Here is a 20,363-nt window from a genome sequence, read left to right as displayed (position 1 = left end):
CCTAAAGATTTTCTCTGAACTGTAGGACGAGTTATTTCAACACACATTGGTCATTTTGAAAAACATTCATTCCACAAATTTCCTAGTTGAGTGTTTCCTCTTCTTTTGATCACAAACAACATAATGTGTCAAACACTCAAACTACAGTATTATTCATGTTTTATAAATTACAAACTTATTTTATACAATGATAGGATTTAGATAAATGGAAATGTCCCTGCCTGTAACAGTGCACATAATGCATACATTAAGTAGCCTAGAAACAAATCGAGCCATAAAGATTCAGATTCAACTTTCCTAATTCTACTATGGATTTCAAATAGTAGTTCAATCATTTTTATTGCTGCCCCTGCACTAATGCACATGTGAGATAAACAACTGACACGTAACCTTATCAGTTCTGTTACCCACATGCCTGTTGTTTTCATGTCAACGTAACAATTTTTCAAGTATCTATTTGTCATAAAATAATAATAAAATCAAAAATCAGAAGCGAAGTCGTCTTTTTGCTTTTGCCGTTAAAAGTGTTTGTTTTCCATGTTATTTGATCAAGAGAAATATTTCATTTGATGTGGATGTTTTGTGTCTTTGCCCATATCTTTGCGCCTTTTGATGTAAATGTTTGATGACAGGGTTTGGTTCTTACTGGATTATATTAGAATGACAATCTTGCAGAAAGGGACAGGGCAACAACTCTTACAATTCCAACTGTTGAATCCTGCAAGATACTGTTCTTAATTATACAGCTACCTTTTTTGCCAAAGTGGAGATGCTGAAAATATGTTTTTTTCCCCATGCTACAGACGGGTAGGGGTGGTACACAGAAGACAGCCCTATTTGGTAAAAGACCAAGTCCATATTATGGCAAGAACAGCTCAAATAAGCAAAGAGAAAAGACAGTCCATCATTACTTTAAGAAATGAAGGTCAGTCAATGTGGTACATTTCAAGAACTTTGAAAGTTTCTTCAAGTGTAGTTGCAAAACCCATCAAGCACTATAATGAAACTGGCTCTCATGAGGACCGCCACAGGAAAGGAAGACCCAGAGTTACCTCTGCTGCAGAAGATAAGTTCATTAGAGTTACCAGCCTCAGAAATTGCAGCCCAAATAAATGCTTCACAGAGTTCAAGTAACAGACACATCTCAACATCAACTGTTCAGATGAGAATGTGTGAATCAAAACACAAGCAATGGACATTAGACCGGTGGAAATCTGTCCTTTGGTCTGATGAGTCCAAATTTGAGATTTTTGGTTCCAACCGCCGTGTCTTTGTGATATGCAGAGTAGGTGAACGGATGATCTCTGCATGTGTGGTTCCCACTGTGAAGCATGGAGGAGGAGGTGTGATGTTGTGAGGGTGCTTTGCTGGTGACACTGTCAGTGATTTATTTAGAATTCAAGGCCCATTTAACCAGCATGGCTACCACAGCATTCTGCAGTGATATGCCATCCCATCTGGTTTGTGCTTAGTGGGATTATAATTTGTTTTTCAACAGGACAATGACCCAACACACCCCCAGCCTGTGTAAGGGCTTCAGATGACTTGGCCTCCACAATCACCTGACCTCACATTGAGATGGTTTGGGACGAGTTGGACCGCAGAGTGAAGGAAAAGCAGCCAACAAGTGCTCAGCATATGTGGAAACACCTTCAAGACGGTTGGAAAAGCATTCCTCATGAATGGCTGAGAGTTGGCTGAGAGAATGCCAAGAGTGTGCAAAGCTGTCATCAAGGCAAACTTTGAAGAATCTAAAATCTATTTGGATTTGTTTAACACTTTTTTGGTTACTACATGATTCAGTATGTGTTATTTCATAGTTTTGATACAATGTAGAAAATAGTAAAATAAAGAGAAATCCTTGAATGAGTAGGTGTGTCCAAACTTTTGACTGGTACTGTATATCTGTTCGCTAATAATAGTAAAGGCCCAGTGCACTACTTTTGTGAATAAATATTTTTTTCCTAAAATATATATCTTTAAAGATAAATGATTATATTGTTATTTTTTTAGGGGGTGCTGCAGCACTCTCAGCACCCATACTTCCTGTGGTTATGCCTAGGCTACATAGCTTTGCACTATATGGAATTTCTATAATCACATACTTATTCACCAGGTATCCCCCTTTCCCTTTCCTTTCCTGGTTCATGCCCTTTCTGAAGTAGGCTAGGACCAAACAATTGCATGAGACTTGACTTGAGTTACAATGTAAGATGTGTTTGAATAACTATTCCATTTCAGTGTATTACAAACATTGTTACAATGTTGCAATTACCCATAGTTGATTGCAGTAGAATTAAACACAATTTGTGTTTAAAAAAATATTTTTCTTTATCAGACTGCTTAGTTTCGTTTTTATTGAAACATAAAATGTATTGTCTTTGAAACATTTGTAGACTATAATTTTGCCCTGAGACACTATAATAGCCTAGGTGGTAGGCTAGATCGTGAACAAATCGGAGTTACTTGGACGCTTCATTTGTGATTCATAAATCAAATGAAACTGTTCATGAATTTAGAAATGTGTTTTTAGAAAATATAGTGTATAGCGTTCTTTCGAGGGAAAAGAACGTTATGCGCTGTGAGCTCGAGCTGCCTGCCTTTCATCTTTCTGCCTGGCTCGCGCTTCTGCGCTGCTGCTGGTTGTGAGGCTCGCGCTGCACGGTGTGTGAGAATCCTGGGACTTGGTGATGTCAAACTGGTTGGGTCATTTGAAGGTTAGCTGCCTCGGATGGGTTCATAGAAAGTTCACTCGCATATATTAGGCAATTCAATCTTTCATTCACTGTGTCCAAACTAGTAGGAAATGAGCTGCATGGAGGCAGGATAACCCATTCGTTATCCGAACGGGGAGACGTGGTTTTAAAACGCGATCTGTGATATTTATAAGAAAAATATTTTCAATACGGCGGGCTCGAGCGAGGACCGTGTTGTTAATGGCACGGGACGGGACAGTGCAAAACATTTATACGATAAACACGTTGGGACTTTACGGAGCTGACTGACACCTTTTCATTGCAACAACCGGACTCCGGAGAAAAATGGCATATCATAATTTGGGTCAATTACAAGCTTTTAGCGGTGTTGTCTGTCATAGTTCTTGATTGTTTTAGTCTAGGAAGAAGACCAAGATTTTACGTGCCAAAAAAGGGTCCGAATTTGATGGAGTTGTGTGCACTTATGTTTGCGATTCTTACCCACATCTCAAGGACCCTTTAAAAGGCACACAATAACAGGGTGACTGTTGCGACGAAGGGACATCATGTTTGACTGTATGGATGTGCTAGCGGTGAGCCCGGGACAAATGTTGGATTTCTACACTTCGCGTCCCTCTTCGTGCATGCTGCAAGAAAAGGCACTGAAAGCGTGCTTCAGCGGGCTCGCTCAGAGAGACTGGCAACACCGCCGGAGCGCACAGTGTAGGTTCACTTTTGTTCCCTTTCATTTCATGTGTCTACAGCCTAGTAGCCTAATAACTGTAGCCTATCATAACAATGACATAATCAAATTATAATAGCCATGATGTGCCTGGCTTGTCCACTTGATCCCGCTATCTCTCTGATCTCATCTCTTTATATTGTGTCCATGCACCCTTCCTCACAGTGTTTCCTGTCTTCTCATTTCCTCTCGTCTAATATGCTTAATGACCAGACATGAAATATGCCCCACACACACACACACACACACACACACACACACACAGTTCACTTCACTTGTGACTCCCACACCCCCATCATTGCCTCCTAAATCACCCCAATGTGCCATAAAGAGTGTTGTAGGGTGTACTTGTCTCTGAGTGTTAAGTGACTAGTTAGAAAACTTCTTCAAGAATTAAACAACAGAAGAGAATAAATACTTTATTGGCCTTTTTTTTACAGAAATGTTCTCAAATGACTTGTAGAGCAGCCATTGAGTTAATTTGTAACAACTCACTTTTTTTTGTCCTGTCACTGTGACATGGCCCTGTGCTTGAAGTGTTCCTCCTAGTCCTAGCCTTGTCATATTTCATCTGTACACACTTGGTTAATACATTCTGGATGTGGAAACAGCTCCCTACAGCAGGCTGATGTATGTTCAGGTGCGATGTCTCAAATTCCACCCTACTCCCTACATTGTGTAATTATTTTGACCAAAGCCCTATGGGGAATAGGGTGCCATTTGGGACGCAGAGTGTATGTGATCCCCAGGTCCCTACATGGGGTTGAGGAATGTACAGAGTAAACATGGGCCTTGACACCTCCCTCCCTCTGCCTTGACGCCTCCCTCCCTCTTCCTTGATGCCTCCCTCACCTCCCTCCCTCTGCCTTGACACCTCCCTCCCTCTGCCTTGACGCCTCCCTCCCTCTTCCTTGACGCCTCCCTCCCTCTTCCTTGACGCCTCCCTCACCTCCCTCCCTCTGCCTTGACACCTCCCTCCCTCTGCCTTGACACCGCCCTCCCTCTGCCTTGACACCTCCCTCCCTCTGCCTTGACACCTCCCTCCCTCTGCCTTGACACCTCCCTCCCTCTGTCTTGACACCTCCCTCCCTCTGTCTTGACACCTCCCTCCCTCTGCCTTGACATCTCCCTCCCGCCCTCTGCCTTGACACCTCCCTCCCGCCCTCTGCCTTGACACCTCCCTCCCTCTTCCTTGACACCTCCCTCCCTCCCTCTGCCTTGACACCTCCCTCCCTCTGCCTTGACACCTCCCTCCCTCTTCCTTGACACCTCCCTCCCTCTGCCTTGACACCTCCCTCCCTCTGCCTTGACATCTCCCTCCCTCTGCCTTGACACCTCCCTCCCTCTGCCTTGACATCTCCCTCCCTCTGCCTTGACATCTCCCTCCCTCTTCCTTGACACCTCCCTCCCTCTGCCTTGACACCTCCCTCCCTCTGCCTTGACATCTCCCTCCCTCTGCCTTGACATCTCCCTCCCTCTTCCTTGACACCTCCCTCCCTCTGCCTTGACACCTCCCTCCCTCTGCCTTGACATCTCCCTCCCTCTGCCTTGACATCTGACACCTCCCTCCCTCTTCCTTGACACCTCCCTCCCTCTGCCTTGACATCTCCCTCCCTCTGCCTTGACACCTCTTTCTCTCTGCCTTGACATCTCCCTCCCTCTGCCTTGACACCTCTTTCTCTCTGCCTTGACATCTCCCTCCCTCTGCCTTGACATCTCCCTCCCTCTGCCTTGACACCTCTTTCTCTCTGCCTTGACATCTCCCTCCCTCTGCCTTGACATCTCCCTCCCTCTGCCTTGACACCTCTTTCTCTCTGCCTTGACATCTCCCTCCCTCTGCCTTGACATCTCCCTCCCTCTGCCTTGACACCTCTTTCTCTCTGCCTTGACACCTCTTTCTCTCTGCCTTGACATCTCCCTCCCTCTGCCTTGACATCTCCCTCCCTCTGCCTTGACACCTCTTTCTCTCTGCCTTGACACCTCTTTCTCTCTGCCTTGACATCTCCCTCCCTCTGCCTTGACATCTCCCTCCCTCTGCCTTGACACCTCTTTCTCTGCCTTGACACCTCTTTCTCTCTGCCTTGACACCTCTTTCTCTCTGCCTTGACATCTCCCTCCCTCTGCCTTGACACCTCTTTCTCTCTGCCTTGACATCTCCCTCCCTCTGCCTTGACACCTCTTTCTCTCTGCCTTGACATCTCCCTCCCTCTGCCTTGACACCTCTTTCTCTCTGCCTTGACATCTCCCTCCCTCTGCCTTGACACCTCTTTCTCTCTGCCTTGACATCTCCCTCCCTCTGCCTTGACATCTCCCTCCCTCTGCCTTGACACCTCTTTCTCTCTGCCTTGACATCTCCCTCCCTCTGCCTTGACATCTCCCTCCCTCTGCCTTGACACCTCTTTCTCTCTGCCTTGACACCTCTTTCTCTCTGCCTTGACATCTCCCTCCCTCTGCCTTGACATCTCCCTCCCTCTGCCTTGACACCTCTTTCTCTCTGCCTTGACACCTCTTTCTCTCTGCCTTGACATCTCCCTCCCTCTGCCTTGACATCTCCCTCCCTCTGCCTTGACACCTCCCTCCCTCTGCCTTGACACCTACATCCCAGCACAAGAGAGATGACAAGGGGCAAATATTGCAGCTGTGATGGCACACTGTGGTATTTCATCTTAATAGATATGGGAGTTTATCAAGATTGGATTTGTTGGGCAGTGTTTTTACAGCTAATGCTGGTTTGCCTAAGGCTTATGCCGTACAGGTGTTTGTACACATGCATACACACACTCTCATTCAAATAAACACATACAAGACACACACACACATGTAATAGTGCCAGACATGCACACAAACATGTACAGTTGTCATTGCTGTTCTGATTTTAGTTGTCCTTGATGCCCTTTGTGTTTGTCTTTTTTCTCTTGGTTGTTGGTGCATTGGGGGGTTCGTGGGGGTGGAGAATGGAATTAATTGTATTTTTAGAGATGTTTTTTCTACTGGGAAGGACTGTGGGAGGAGGGGTCTCGAATGGTTGAGGGACTGCTATTGGGGAACTGTGCGGAGATCTTGGAGGGTTCGGGTTCACGTTTTTTGGCCTGGTGGGAGACCTGTCAGCGTGCCCTTGAGCAGGGCATTGACTCTGGATGTTTCTGTGTGTCGCTCTGAATGGGAATCTGTTGGATGACTGGTGTGGTGTAGTTGTTGAGCAGCTTCACTGCAAGTATATTGTATGTTTCGTATATTCAATTAAAAAAAAATTAAAAAATGATTGGATTTGTTTTCAAATTCATTGTGGGTCTGTGTAATCTGAGATAAATATGTGTCTCTGAAATGGTTTCTCGCTCTCAATTCAATTCAAAGGGCTTTATTGGCATGGGAAACATATGTTAACATTGCCAAAGCAAGTGAAATAGATAATAAACAAAAGTAAAATAAACAATCAAAAATGAACTCTCTGTTTCTCTCTCTCTCTCTCTGACACTGAATTAGATAAATGTCCTTTTCAAAAAGGTTAGCCGGCTACAATTGGAAAATGTCAACCTGTGCATTCTGAACGGCCTGTTCCAAGGCTATAGACAGACCTGTTTTACACAGTCTATGAGAGACCCTTTTTTTCCGACAAGAATGATGGCACACAGCACACACTCTCTTTATACACTTCCTATACAGAACATTGCTAAAAAAAACATTTTTTTTACACACTGACTCACAGAAGTAGGCTAGCCTGTCTATCCTATCACACATTCAAGTCGGTGGTTTGCAGCTAGATAATCACCTTAGGTTATGAAATACTTAGCTTATCTGTGTGTGTTTGCCTGAGACCCCTCCAAAAAGCACGATCTCCGACAAGTCAAGTGTTTGTTAATTCTCTCTCCCTTGCCCGGCCCCTACACTTGATTTATTTTGATAGTTTAACGACCAGAGAGCAGATAATGTTAAGCTGCCATGCTGTCTGTCACTTCACAACACTTCCCAGGACGTGTTTGCTAGAGGCACAAATCACAGCGAAGTGGCCCTTATCAGTAGCAGCAAAAGTGGAAAAGGTGGCTACTTCTACTCACCCCACTTCACTGCGCTCCTACAGGAGGCTACTCTCTCCATTGTTTTAACTAAGCAATTCATCTCAAGAATATGAATAGGCTCTCTTTATTTGTTTAATTAGATTTGTGTTGTATTTTGTCTTTTTATGCCAAATCAAATATTGCTAATTTGTTTATCTGGCAAAGCAGATTTAATCCCACATAAAATATAATCCTATATATATAAAACAATGAGCACTGTAATAATACATCATGAATGAAATTATAATACATCAATATATCATATTTAAAATAATAACCATCATTTACAATTTTTCTTCATTTTAAATGGTTTGTAGATGCAGATTTCAGTTCTACATTTGCCCCAACTAATTTGTCTGCAGTGAAAACCGTAGGTATGGCTTTGCTTTCATGACATTGTTGTTAAATCCTCATATTTCAGTTTCAACCTCATTTTGATCATCTCAATTGATGGTTTAGCTGAACTGTTATATGTGCAGACTGCATATATCGTATGAAAGGTTTGTGTGTGTGTGTTTGCCTTTGTGTGTGTGTTTGTCTGAACACCTTACATGAGAGAGAACAGAGAATGCAATAACTGTATTCCATGGATTTATAATATTCTCCAGGTGTAGTAGCTAGGGCAGTGTACCATTTGTCATTGATAAGACTTATCTGTGGTGTGATCACTAATAGAAAAGGTCATAAGTGAGTGTGTGCGTACGTGTGTGTGTGCTACGTAATTAAATCATCTTGAACATTAAAGTATAAGTAACTCATCGTGTTCATTAATCACCACACACAAGGTGCATTTGATTAGCATTTCAATGCAATTAGAAAACCATTTGCCATTCATGCACAGAGGGTGTGTGTGTGTGTGTGTGTGTGTGTGTGTGTGTGTGTGTGTGTGTGTGTGTGTGTGTGTGTTCCAAATTACCCTGATAACAGACTCGCTTGAATTCATCACCAAGGCAATGGAGCGAAACAAGATAGAACCGATTGTGATTTTCTTTTATCTCCCCCACTATTTCATATGCATAGACTGAACATTAGCCTTGTGGCATTGGACTCGTCTTGCAACACTTTGCCCTCTCTCATGTTTAAATAAGGACCAGTTCAAATTGGACTTTGATTTGAAGAGCTTCCCAAAGAGGTCCTTGAAACTTTGGTTTTTATTAATTAAATGTATTCAGTACAATGGAACCCACAAGGATTTAAATTAAATCTATTCACTATGAGCTGCGCTCCATACACGCACACTTGTGCAGGCATGCACAAGCACATACACACACACACGCACGCACGCACACACACACACACACACGTACACACACACGCACACTTGTGCAGGCATGCACAAGCACATACACACACACACACAATCACACAATCACACACACACACGCACGAACACACACATACACACACATGCACACTTGTGCAGGGATGCACAAGCACATACACACACACACACATACACACACTTGCGCAGACATGCGCAAGCACGTGCGCACACACAAACCTTCTTATTTTAGAATGAGCGGGAATACTAATTGTTGTGTGAAGGATACAATGAGAAGGGGTTGGTGTGCATGTGCATTTGTGTGTGTGTGTATTTGTGTGTGTGTGTTAACGTAGAAGGATCAGTGGCATTGTGTTGAACATGAGATGATGAATACAGAAGTGATATAATGATGTGCAATGCATGCTCTAAAAACATAGACACACATAGAAATCTTTGCAAAATATATAGCTTAGTTGTATATTAAGGACATTGTTATTTTTATTTGTTGGTTTTACATCATATAATAGACATCCAGGACAGTAATGTACAGCTAGATATTCATTACCATAGGTACTACTGTATTATGTATAGGCCTATAGATGTCAAGGTTATTGGAAAATGCCAATACTATTTTCGATTAACTGAAAATAACAATATGAGTATAATCTTTGAGAAACTTGAGAATAGTGTAAGTATTCAGTCATTTGAAAGGAATAGTAGCCATAGAATTCTAACAGGTCACGACAGTACAGTATGACTGTTTTCTTTTTCTGTAATCGATATTGCTGTGGCTTTGGAAGCTGTAATCCCAAGGCCTTTCGGGACTTGAATGCCGATGAAACATTCAAACGATTCACACGTTCACATAAAGGGTCTAAGGGCTAGCCATTGTCAAGTAAGTAAAGCACAATATTGATGGTATAAAAACGTGTTCAGATATCGCTAAGGAGGTTAGTTGACTCATCCTACTGTCCTCTTATTCTTCTAGTGAAGTAGGTTATACAATGAATTGCTGATTTGTATTGCATGGACTGTATATGACTTGGACAGGCATAATAGTTCCTAAAGATTGTGTGTGTGTGTCTTTGTGTTTGTGGGTGTATTTGCGTGTTTGTGTGTATGTGTGTGCGGCCTGCCTGCCTACTTAAGTGCGTATATTGTGTGTGTGTACACGTGTGTGCTTCCATACACATGTATCAACAGTCTCATGTTTTCTCTGCAGTTTCATCCGTGTAGCTGAACAACAGCATATACACATCTGTCCAATGCCATGTTATCCCTTTGTTGTAAACAGTGAGCAGACAGTCAGACCATGCTTCACATAACATTGTGATATAATATACAACTACAGCCTGTCATATGTATTCATTAGGCCCTGTCCCTGTTTTTCTCTTAATGTGATTCAGATAGGGACATGAAAGACCATGGTACAGCTTTCACACCAAGCTGATTCAACGGGCATGTGAAACGAGGTTGGAGGGGGATGGAGGGATGGGGGATAAAATGGAGGGTAGCAACTATGAAACGAAAGGGAAGCTGTTGGATGCTGGGTTGTGTTGAATGGAGATGAGTAGGGAGTTTTACTGGACCCCCGATTTGAGACAGGAGGGACCACACTCAGCACCACATTCAGCACGCCAGGACAGGGACAGAGGCTGCAGTGCTGGAACACCACACCACTGCCTGCTGGTTCCAGATCTGTCAGGCCATTCTCAATGTTTGGCACTGACAATGACCATAGGAATTGGCTATACAGCACAAACAGATCTGGGGCCATGCTATGCCACCCAAGGGGCCAGGGTTCCGGTTTGGAAGCACGGTTTCCACTGATCCTACGGTACTGCAGTTTAACTGACATCCGGCCCAGAAAGACAATTTCCATAGACATCCCCATAGAGAAGTCAAATTTGAACATTTCTAATAAGTCACTTTGGTCGTCACCTTTGTGCACAAAACATCCATTTAATTATTCATATAATTGTCGCTGAGGACTGTTTTTTAAAATGGGATATTGGCATTTTATATTCATCCAATCTCTGCCATGATGACATGATGACATTGTCGCTGCTCGTGCTGCTCCCTGTGCACACTCAGTGTAGTGCATGTGAAGCTGGGCCATGTAAACATTATCGAACCCAGATATACCGTAGACGGTCCATGAATCGTAGATTACTTTGAAAAATGGTTGGACATCTTGGATGCAGTTCACTAACTCTCCCGAGGAAGAAACTCCCATTATTCTTGAAGAGGGCTGAGAGGCTGGGAGGCTGAGAGGAGGCTGAGAGAAGGCTGAGAGAAGGCTGGGAGGCTGAGAGGAGGCTGAGAGAAGGCTGGGAGGCTGAGAGGAGGCTGAGAGAAGACTGGGAGGCTGAGAGAAGGCTGGGAGGCTGCTTTTATTTTATTTGTCACTCTGACATGATGGATGGTGACTCACTTTTATATGGCTGCTGAAAATGAAACAATTAGCAATAAATTCAGTTTGACATTTGTGACCGACCGGCTCAATTTGGTTTTATTCAGCAAAATTTGAAGTTGTGTTTTTTCTTACATTAGATCAAAGTAGAGACTCAGAGCTACAAAATGGTAAATCACACACTACTGTTGAGTAACAATGGGAAAGTCATTCTGCTTTGAAAGTTGATCAACTTGTAACCTCACTTTTGAGAAAATGGCCTTTGAAATATTTGGGACCTACAAGAGAGCTTTTCATTCACACCCATTTTAACCCCACCCATCTCTTTAAGGATTCACATGTGAGGCCATGTACTAAACAACCAAAGATTTCAAGACTAAAGGCTGGTTTATACTACGTGTGTGTTTGTAAATTTAATCTGGATTGCCAGAGTGTGCTCGGGCATTCATAAATTCAGATCGTTGTCAGATAGTCCGTTCGTAAATTCAGAGCGTTTCGCTCTCTGAGCATTCAGAGTGCACACTGGACTATTTCGCCGAGAAGTAGGGTTGATCCGAGCGTTCTGACCTCACAACAGCAGTCAAGCACCCAAACTAACTGGCTAACGTTGGCTAGCTGGCTAGCTACTTCCAGACACAAATGAGAGAACACCTCACTCTGACCATTTTACTCGCACTAGCAGAGCTGGTAAGGCTGTTATGTTATCCAGAGCGTTGGTGACTGCAACTGTGCTGCTGGCAAACATTTTATTACACATTTTTGACAACGTTTACTGACACAGGCCTTATTCAACTGGTGTTGAGTGGTCGTAAATTCATCAGTTCCTAAGCCAGGACTTTTATCCTTTGCTCCAACAAGAAAGCCCACCACCTGGATTCAGTCCTATGTAGCAACATTTGAAATTGTGTTTTTTTTTACATTGGATAAAGGTAGACTGAGGGCTAGAAAATAGTAAACAACCAAAGTTTTCAAGACTAAAAGTGGTAAATAAGGGAAAACTCCAGGTAAAAATATACTTCATCTATTCCTTGGCCTTTTTCCTAATCTGACTTTGGTGCAGGTCATGTTGTTCTTCACTTTACCGTCTGTCGTAAACACACACTATATCAAATAAAAGTCTATTTGTCAAATTCGCAGGATACAGAAGGTGTAAATGGTACAGTGAAGTGGTAACTTGCATAGTACCAATATCAAAAACAGAAAGTGTCCAGATAAAAATCTTTTATAAATATTTTATAATTATTAGATGATGCTTATCCAGACACACTGGTCTAAATTGATGGGCCATGTGAAAGAAATGCTATAACCACCCCCCAGCAACATCTAGCAAAGTGGATGGGCCACTATTTTCTAGACATGTGCACATGTTCATGAAATTTTCTCATCAAAAAAAGAAACAGCTCTTTTTCAGGACTCTGTCTTTCTAAGATAATTCGTAAAATCCAAATAACTTCACAGATCTTCGTTGTAAAGGGTTTAAACACTGTTTCCCATGCTTGTTCAATGAATCTTAAACAACTAATGAACATGCACCTGTGGAACGGTCGTTAAGACACTAACAGCTTACAGATGGTTGGCAATTAAGGCCACAGTTATGAAAACTTAGGACACTAAAGAGGCCTTTCTACTGACTCTGAAAAACACCAAAAGAAAGATGCCAAGGGTCCCTGCTCATCTGCGTGAACGTGCCTTCGGCATGCTGCAAGGAGGCATGAGCACTGCAGGTGTGGCCAGGGCATAAATTGCCATGTCCATACTGTGAGACGCCTAAGACAGCGCTACAGGGAGACAGGATGGACAGCTGATCGTCCTCGCAGTGGCAGACCACGTGTAACAACACCTGCACAGGATCGGTACATCTGAACATCACACCTGCGGGACAGGTACAGGATGGCAACAACAACTGCCCGAGTTACACCAGGAATGCACAATTCCTCCATCAGTGCTCAGACTGTCCGCAATAGGCTGAGAGAGGCTGGACTGAGGGCTTGTAGGCCTGTTGTAAAGGCAGGTCTTCACCAGACATCACCGGCAACAACGTTGCCTATGGGCACAAACCCACCGTCGCTGGACCAGACAGGACTGGCAAAAAGTGCTCTTCACTGACGAGTCACGGTTTTGTCTCACCAGAGGTGATGATCGGATTCGTGTTTATCGTCAAAGGAATGAGCGTTACACCGAGGCCTGTACTCTGGAATGGGATCGATTTGGAGGTGGAGGGTCTGTCTGTGGCGGTGTGTCACAGCATCATCGGACTGAGCCTGTTGTCATTGCAGGCAATCTCAACGCTGTGCGTTACAGGGAAGACATCCTCCTCCCTCATGTGGTACCCTTCCTGCAGGCTCATCCTGACATGACCCTCCAGCATGACAAGGCCACCAGCCATACTGATCGTTCTGTGCGTGATTTCCTGCAAGACAGGAATGTCAGTGTTCTGCCATGGCCAGTGAAGATCCCGGATCTCAATCCCATTGAGCACGTCTGGGAGGGCTAGGGCCAGGGTGAGGGCTAGGGCCATTCCCCCCCAGAAATGTCCAGGAACTTGCAGGTGCCTTGGTGGAAGAGTGGGGTAGCATCTCACAGCAAGAACTAGCAAATCTGTTGCAGTCCATGAGGAGGAGATACACTTCAGTACTTAATGCAGCTGGTGGCCACACCAGATACTGACTGTTACTTTTGATTTTGACCCCCCCCCCCTTTGTTCAGGGACACATTATTCCATTTCTATTAGTCACATGTCTGTGGAACTTGTTCAGTTTAGGTCTCAGTTGTTGAATCTTGTTATGTTCATACAAATATTTACACATGTTAAATTTGCTGAAAATAAACGCAGTTGACAGTGAGAGGATGTTTCTTTTTTTGCTGAGTTTACAATAGATGGCTGTTATCACCCCAAACACACCTGTCTAACTTGATGGGTCATGTAATCATTTGGCGAAGTGCAGTCTTTTGTTTAAACATGTAGCTAGCTAGCTAGCTAATCAATGAACCTGAATAATCCCAACTCATACTACTACCAATACAAACATTGTCATATTTCAAAAACATTTTTTTTAAATGTTATTTAAAATTTATTTAACTAGGCAAGTAAGTTAAGACAAATTCTTATTTACAATGACGGCCTACCGGAGAACAGTGGGTTAACTGCCTTGTTCAGATTCATAGCTATAGTATGAATCTGCAGGTAGCTAAAGCTAACCACCTAGGTTCAATGTTAGCTAGCTAAAATTAGTCCATAACTAGCAATGCAAATGGATTTCTGATTCTAATAATATTACCACACAGATCATACACGTAATGTTAGCTAGTGAGCCAGCAAGCTAAAGTTCACTAGCTAGCAAACAGTACGCTTTAAATTAGAAACTTATAGTGCCTAAAAATGTAGCTAGACTCTTGCCCGTATACATGTATGAACGCTTTACAGCAGACTGGAACCATTTAACTTATTTGGCCATTGTTGTGTCAAGTCACTCCAGTTCACACTGACTGTGGCGTGTGCAGAAAGTAGCCCATTAGAACTTTTTGGAACTGATTTGTCGATAGCGCCTACTAAATTCAATGTTGTTGAGAAAAGTAGCAAAACATTTGTAGTTCTCAATGGCTAACGTTATATATTTAAATAATGCCGCAGTAGAAAGGACTGTCAACACATACTGAGCAGCTCACGTTATAGACAGAAGCATGCTACATGGCAGACCAATCCAAACTCATCTCCCGGCATGTCCAGCCCATCATTTATCTCAGCCAATCATGGCTAGCAGGAAGGTTCCTGACTTTTTCCATGGCTAAACCAACTAGGTTTGAAATGTAAAAAATTGGAATACAAGTTTTTTATTAAGGCACCAGTAAGTTCACATGTTCCAGAAGGCATTTCTTTCAAAAAATGCCTTTTGATTAAAAAAAAGTTGTTCAAATGCCTCTCCTGTGATGTAGTAACATGTGACATACACCTAGCTTCCTGAAATGGGTCACATATTTTTTCAGTAAATAGCCATGGCAGCATGGTTAATCAGGAATTCCATCATGCTTCTTTTTTAAAGCCCATGTATGTCTATATCACCTTGTAATGGACAAAATCCACAAATGCGAATTGCAATTAAATCTGGAGAGAAACATAATGGGGATGTATTCCAATCTGCTTTCTAATGCTTTAAGGAACTAGAAATGTGCATGTTGAGAATGTGGTAATATTAGGTAAAACTTGAATATAACATTTTCTAAATGTTCTTGAAATGTTCTGAGGACCTCAAAGACTAGGTAAAAATGTATATTGTCTGAAAGTCAATGGAATATTATGTTAAACCTAAAACTAATTTTCTATGAACATCATAAGAACTGATTTATTTGGAAAGTGTAAAGTGTTCTGGGTTACTTTCAGAGAGACACTTTAGATTTGGAGGGAGCATTTTAGTGAATGTTAAGAGAATAATAATATTTAATAAAAAATATATATGTATTTGAATGTTTTTGCGATGTTATCATCCTAATGTTAGATAAAACCTTAACTAGAACTTAATGGGAATCAAAACTAATGTTCTGGGAATGTTCCCGGTTTGCTGGGTTGTCAATAGCTCAGAGATGTTTAATGCAGGTCTAATGCAGGTCTCCTTTACTGCTAAGAGCTGACGTCCGGACCAAATGACCTCTTAAAGTGCTTGCCGGGGAGTGGAGAATCATAACAACTTCGTCAGCCTCTTAGGGAAAGAATTTCTAAAGATTAAATATAAACTTGTCACATTTACTCCTCTCTCTCTATTTGAAACCTTCTCTTTCCCCCTCTCTCTCTTTTCTTCTATCCCCCTCTCTCTTTCCCCCCTCTCTTTTCTTTTCCCCCCCTCTCTCTTTTCTTTTCTTATCCCCTCTCTCTCTCTTTCCCCCTCCTCTCTTTTCTTCTATCCCTCTCTCCTCTCTCTTTCCCCCTCCTCTCTTTTCTTCTATCCCTCTCTTTCCCCCCCCTCTTTTCTTCTATCCCTTCTCTCCCCCCCTCTCTTTCCCCCTCCTCTTTTCTTCTATCCCTCTCTCTCCCCCTCTCTCTTTCCCTCTCTTTTCTTCTATCCCCTCTCTCCCCTCTCTCTTTCCCCCTCCTCTCTTTTTTTTCTTGTTGCACTTTAAGCTTTGAAGTGTCTCACACCTGTTGCATTGCTCGGCCCCTGGTTTAGAGCTTAGCAGTGAGAGCTCTGGCTTTTTATTCACCCTCTGTCTCCATTTGACCTTTGACCTCAACAGATCACAGGGGGTCGCCCAGAGGTCAAGGCAGGGAGGGCGGCTTGGAGGATAGCTGCAGTCACATAACTGGTATGAACCATGAACCTCTGAACCAAACTCAAAGTGCCGTTCAGTGGTTCAAACCAAGGTCCAGTTCCACACCCTGACACCTCTGGATAATCCCCTTTAGAAGCTGTGTCCCTTTAACAAATCTGTTTCAGTGGCTCTTCTAGCTGCAGTTTGATTGATTCCCCCTACTGGGAAACACTTTCGCACTTGATATGTGTCATCTTGAAGACTGACTAGACAGACTGTTTCCCTGTGAGTTTTCAGTACCACCCCCCCACCTCTCAGCACCCCATGACCTCAGTCTGCAGGCCGTTTCCCTCGGTCTCTCTCCTAATCAAAACAGACCAGCAGCACAAGTAGAACTTTTTCCTCGTCTTTCTCTAGACAATACATACAGTTAGATGACTGTTTTTTTTTATTGTTTCTATCTACTCTTCCAGTTAGTGTTTAAAGAATTGAATTAAATGTGTACTACAGCCTACAGCCAGTGCTGTTCCCTCTCTCCCTCCCACCACAAAGCTGCTTCTAATTTGGAGTACTTTGGGTGAACTTTGACCGTTTCCTATTGACTCTCTTTCTCCTCCCGCCTGTTGTATGTGAGCTGTTTGTCTGTGTGTGTGTGTATGTGAGCTGATGTGAGCTGTGTGTGTGTGTGTGTGTGTGTGTGTGTGTGTGTGTGTGTGTGTGTGTGTGTGTGCTATGTGCTCCCTGCTCCTGCAAATAATGCAGAGGAAGAAGGGGAGAAAGACACTTCCAGCTTCGATGAACTGCCAGTGGAGAGGTGGAGTTGTGAAGGGAACTGGCGCTAAAAGGCTGTACTGTGGTATTGGCAGGACAGTTGATGCACTGTGCGTACAATACGGCGCTGTAGTGTCTACTACCTCTTTCTATTCTGTCATTTGGACATAACTGTGGTCTCATGATTACTGGGTAGAAACAGTCCATGTCCTGATTCCATGTCATTGTGATATCATTATACTGTGTGTGTGTGTGTGTGTGGGGGGGGGCAGACAGATCTTGCCTGAGGTACCTCCCTCCTGGACGTCACAGATTGTTTTCATGTCACTGGTCATCTAGCTATCTGACCCTCAGTGTGGGGACAATGTGGTGAACAGGGGGTAGGGACAGGTGGACACAGTGAGGATAGACATGGTTGATTGGCCCACAAATTATTTTGAACTGACCTATAGGACCCTCCTCACTTCTAAAGCGTTCTTCTTCTACTTCTTCTACTTCTACTTCTTCTACTTCTACTTCTTCTTCTACTTCTACTTCTTTTACTTCTTCTACTTCTTCTACTTCTACTTCTTCTACTTCTATTTCTTCTACTTCTACTTCTTCTACTTCTTCTTCTACTTCTTCTTCTTTTTCTTGGGGCGGCAGGTAGCCTAGTGGTTAGAGCGTTGGCCCAGAAACCAAAAGGTTGCTAGATTGAATCCCGAGCTGACAAGGTAAAACTATGTCGTTCTGCCCCTGAACAAGGCAGTTAATCTACTGTTCCCCGGCTGTCATTGTAAATAACAATTTGTTCTTAACTGACTTGCCTAGTTAAATAAAGGTTCATTAAATCTTCTTCTTCACCACCACCCACAACAAGCCATAGCCTTAACAAGGCTCCTTCCTAACTCAGCCTCTGTGTTTTCCATTAGTCTTTCCCCTCATTCAGAGATCTCCCTTCCTCCTCCTCCAGGCTGGGTGTGTTTTCCTGGCTGACCCTGCTGGCTGGTTCAGCAGGGGGTTAAGAGTTCAGCAGAATAAGCTTTGAGATGTTTTTTTCATACACACACACACAATCACATGCAAACACACACACACAGACACACACTGCTCCCACCCCTTGGCTCGCCTGGTCTGTCGCTGGTCTGTAGTCTCTGTAATGGTGCTGGTGTATAGCTATGTTAACATGCAGTGAAGTCAGTTTGCTGCAGAGCCAACGCCAGAAAATGGAGCAAAGGCTCCCCAGCGCCCGATAGGGCCTATACATCGCTCTAGACACACAGTTACACACACACACACACACACACACACACACACACACACACACACACACACACACACACACACACACACACACACACACACACACACACACACACACACACACACACACACACACACACACCACCAAAGGGGGGAAATGCATCTGCCTTTATGTGCTCCATCTGTCTGCAGGTAGCCACACTTCCAGAACCAACCATGAGTTTCAAATGGGCCGCGCCGGGCAGAAGTGTGTTGTTTGTGTGTGTGTGTGTGTGTGTCTACTGCTCTCCCTCTTTCCCATGTGTAATGATCCAAGGCATTGGAAACACTCTGAAGGTCTATTCTATCAGTTCCAATGTGTTGTATTCTGCACAACATGTAGTAGCATCTGTAGTGTTCAGTACTGTATCAGCTGGGAGGACATTTCTATCATGGTCGTTGTGCCACAGCTCCCTGATGTGAACACGCCACAGCTCACTGATGTGAACATGCCACAGCTCACTGATGTGCACATGCCACAGCTCCCTGATGTGAACATGCCACAGCTCACTGATGTGAACACGCCACAGCTCACTGATGTGAACATGCCACAGCTCCCTGATGTGAACACGCCACAGCTCCCTGATGTGAACATGCCACAGCTCCCTGATGTGAACATGCCACAGCTCACTGATGTGAACACGCCACAGCTCACTGATGTGAACATGCCACAGCTCACTGATGTGAACACGCTCCACCGCCACAGCTCACTGATGTGAACATGCCACAGCTCACTGATGTGAACACGCCACAGCTCCCTGATGTGAACATGCCACAGCTCACTGATGTGAACACGCCACAGCTCACTGATGTGAACAGGCCACAGCTCACTGATGTGAACACGCCACAGCTCACTGATGTGAACATGCCACAGCTCACTGATGTGAACAGGCCACAGCTCACTGATGTGAACACGCCACAGCTCACTGATGTGAACACGCCACAGCTCACTGATGTGAACACGCTCACTGAGCTGCCACAGCTCCTGATGTGAACACGCCACAGCTCCCTGATGTGAACACGCCACAGCTCACTGATGTGAACACGCCACAGCTCACTGATGTGAACACGCCACAGCTCACTGATGTGAACAGGCCACAGCTCACTGATGTGAACACGCCACAGCTCACTGATGTGAACACACAGCTCACTGATGTGAACAGCTCACTCATGTGAACACGCCACAGCTCACTGATGTGAACACGCCACAGCTCACTGATGTGAACACGCCACAGCTCACTGATGTGAACACGCCACAACTTGTTTTACATATTACATGTCATATTCCATGTGATACATGTCCCTTGATGTCGCCATCCACACACACACACACACACACACGCACACACACGCACGCACACACACACACACACACACATACATGCCTTTACATATTACATCTGATACAACATATGATACAGGTCCCCCCACTGTCTCTGGCCCTGCACAGCTTGTCTCTCTCCCTCATGTTACATATTAAAGTGGTGGATCGTATCTCCCTCTCTGTGACAGTGTGTGTGTAATCTGTAGTCTGCGGCTTCAGATGACACACAGCATTTTGTAGGCTATAGTGAGCTAGTTAACACACACACACACACAGCTAGCTGACCTGACTTAAATTAAAACAGATATCTTTCTGTCCTGGTTAATTATACCAGGTTCCAGGAAGAGGGTGTTTGTAAGTCAGAGAGAGAAAAATGTTTTTACCCCTTTTTCTCCACAATCTTGTGATATCCAATTGGTAGTTACAGTCTTGTCTCATCGCTGCAACTCCTGTATGAACTCGGGAGAGGCAAAGGTCGAAAGCCGTGCGTCCTCCAAAACACAACCCAACCAAACCGCACTGCCCACTTAACCCGGAAACCAGCCGCACCAATGTATCGGAGGAAACACCGTACAC

The 20,363-nt window shown here is 43.9% G+C and overlaps 1 protein-coding gene across 1 annotated transcript in view; it reads left to right on the top strand.

Annotated features, from left to right (window-relative positions):
• The first annotated feature begins 2,650 nt into the window (after positions 1–2,650).
• The window catches only part of LOC112265842 (retinoic acid receptor alpha-A-like), a 116,485-nt gene continuing 98,772 nt past the window's right edge, over positions 2,651–20,363 (top strand). Inside the window, exon 1 of the mRNA XM_042295467.1 lies at positions 2,651–3,419. Coding sequence (XP_042151401.1) covers positions 3,263–3,419 — 157 coding nt within the window. The 5' untranslated portion in view covers positions 2,651–3,262. The remainder of the gene's footprint in view (positions 3,420–20,363) is intronic.

Source organism: Oncorhynchus tshawytscha, linkage group LG13, assembly GCF_018296145.1.
Source record: "Oncorhynchus tshawytscha isolate Ot180627B linkage group LG13, Otsh_v2.0, whole genome shotgun sequence".
NCBI lineage: Eukaryota > Metazoa > Chordata > Actinopteri > Salmoniformes > Salmonidae > Oncorhynchus > Oncorhynchus tshawytscha.
Note: the sequence above shows the minus strand (reverse complement) of the source record. Positions and strands in the feature narration are given on the sequence as shown.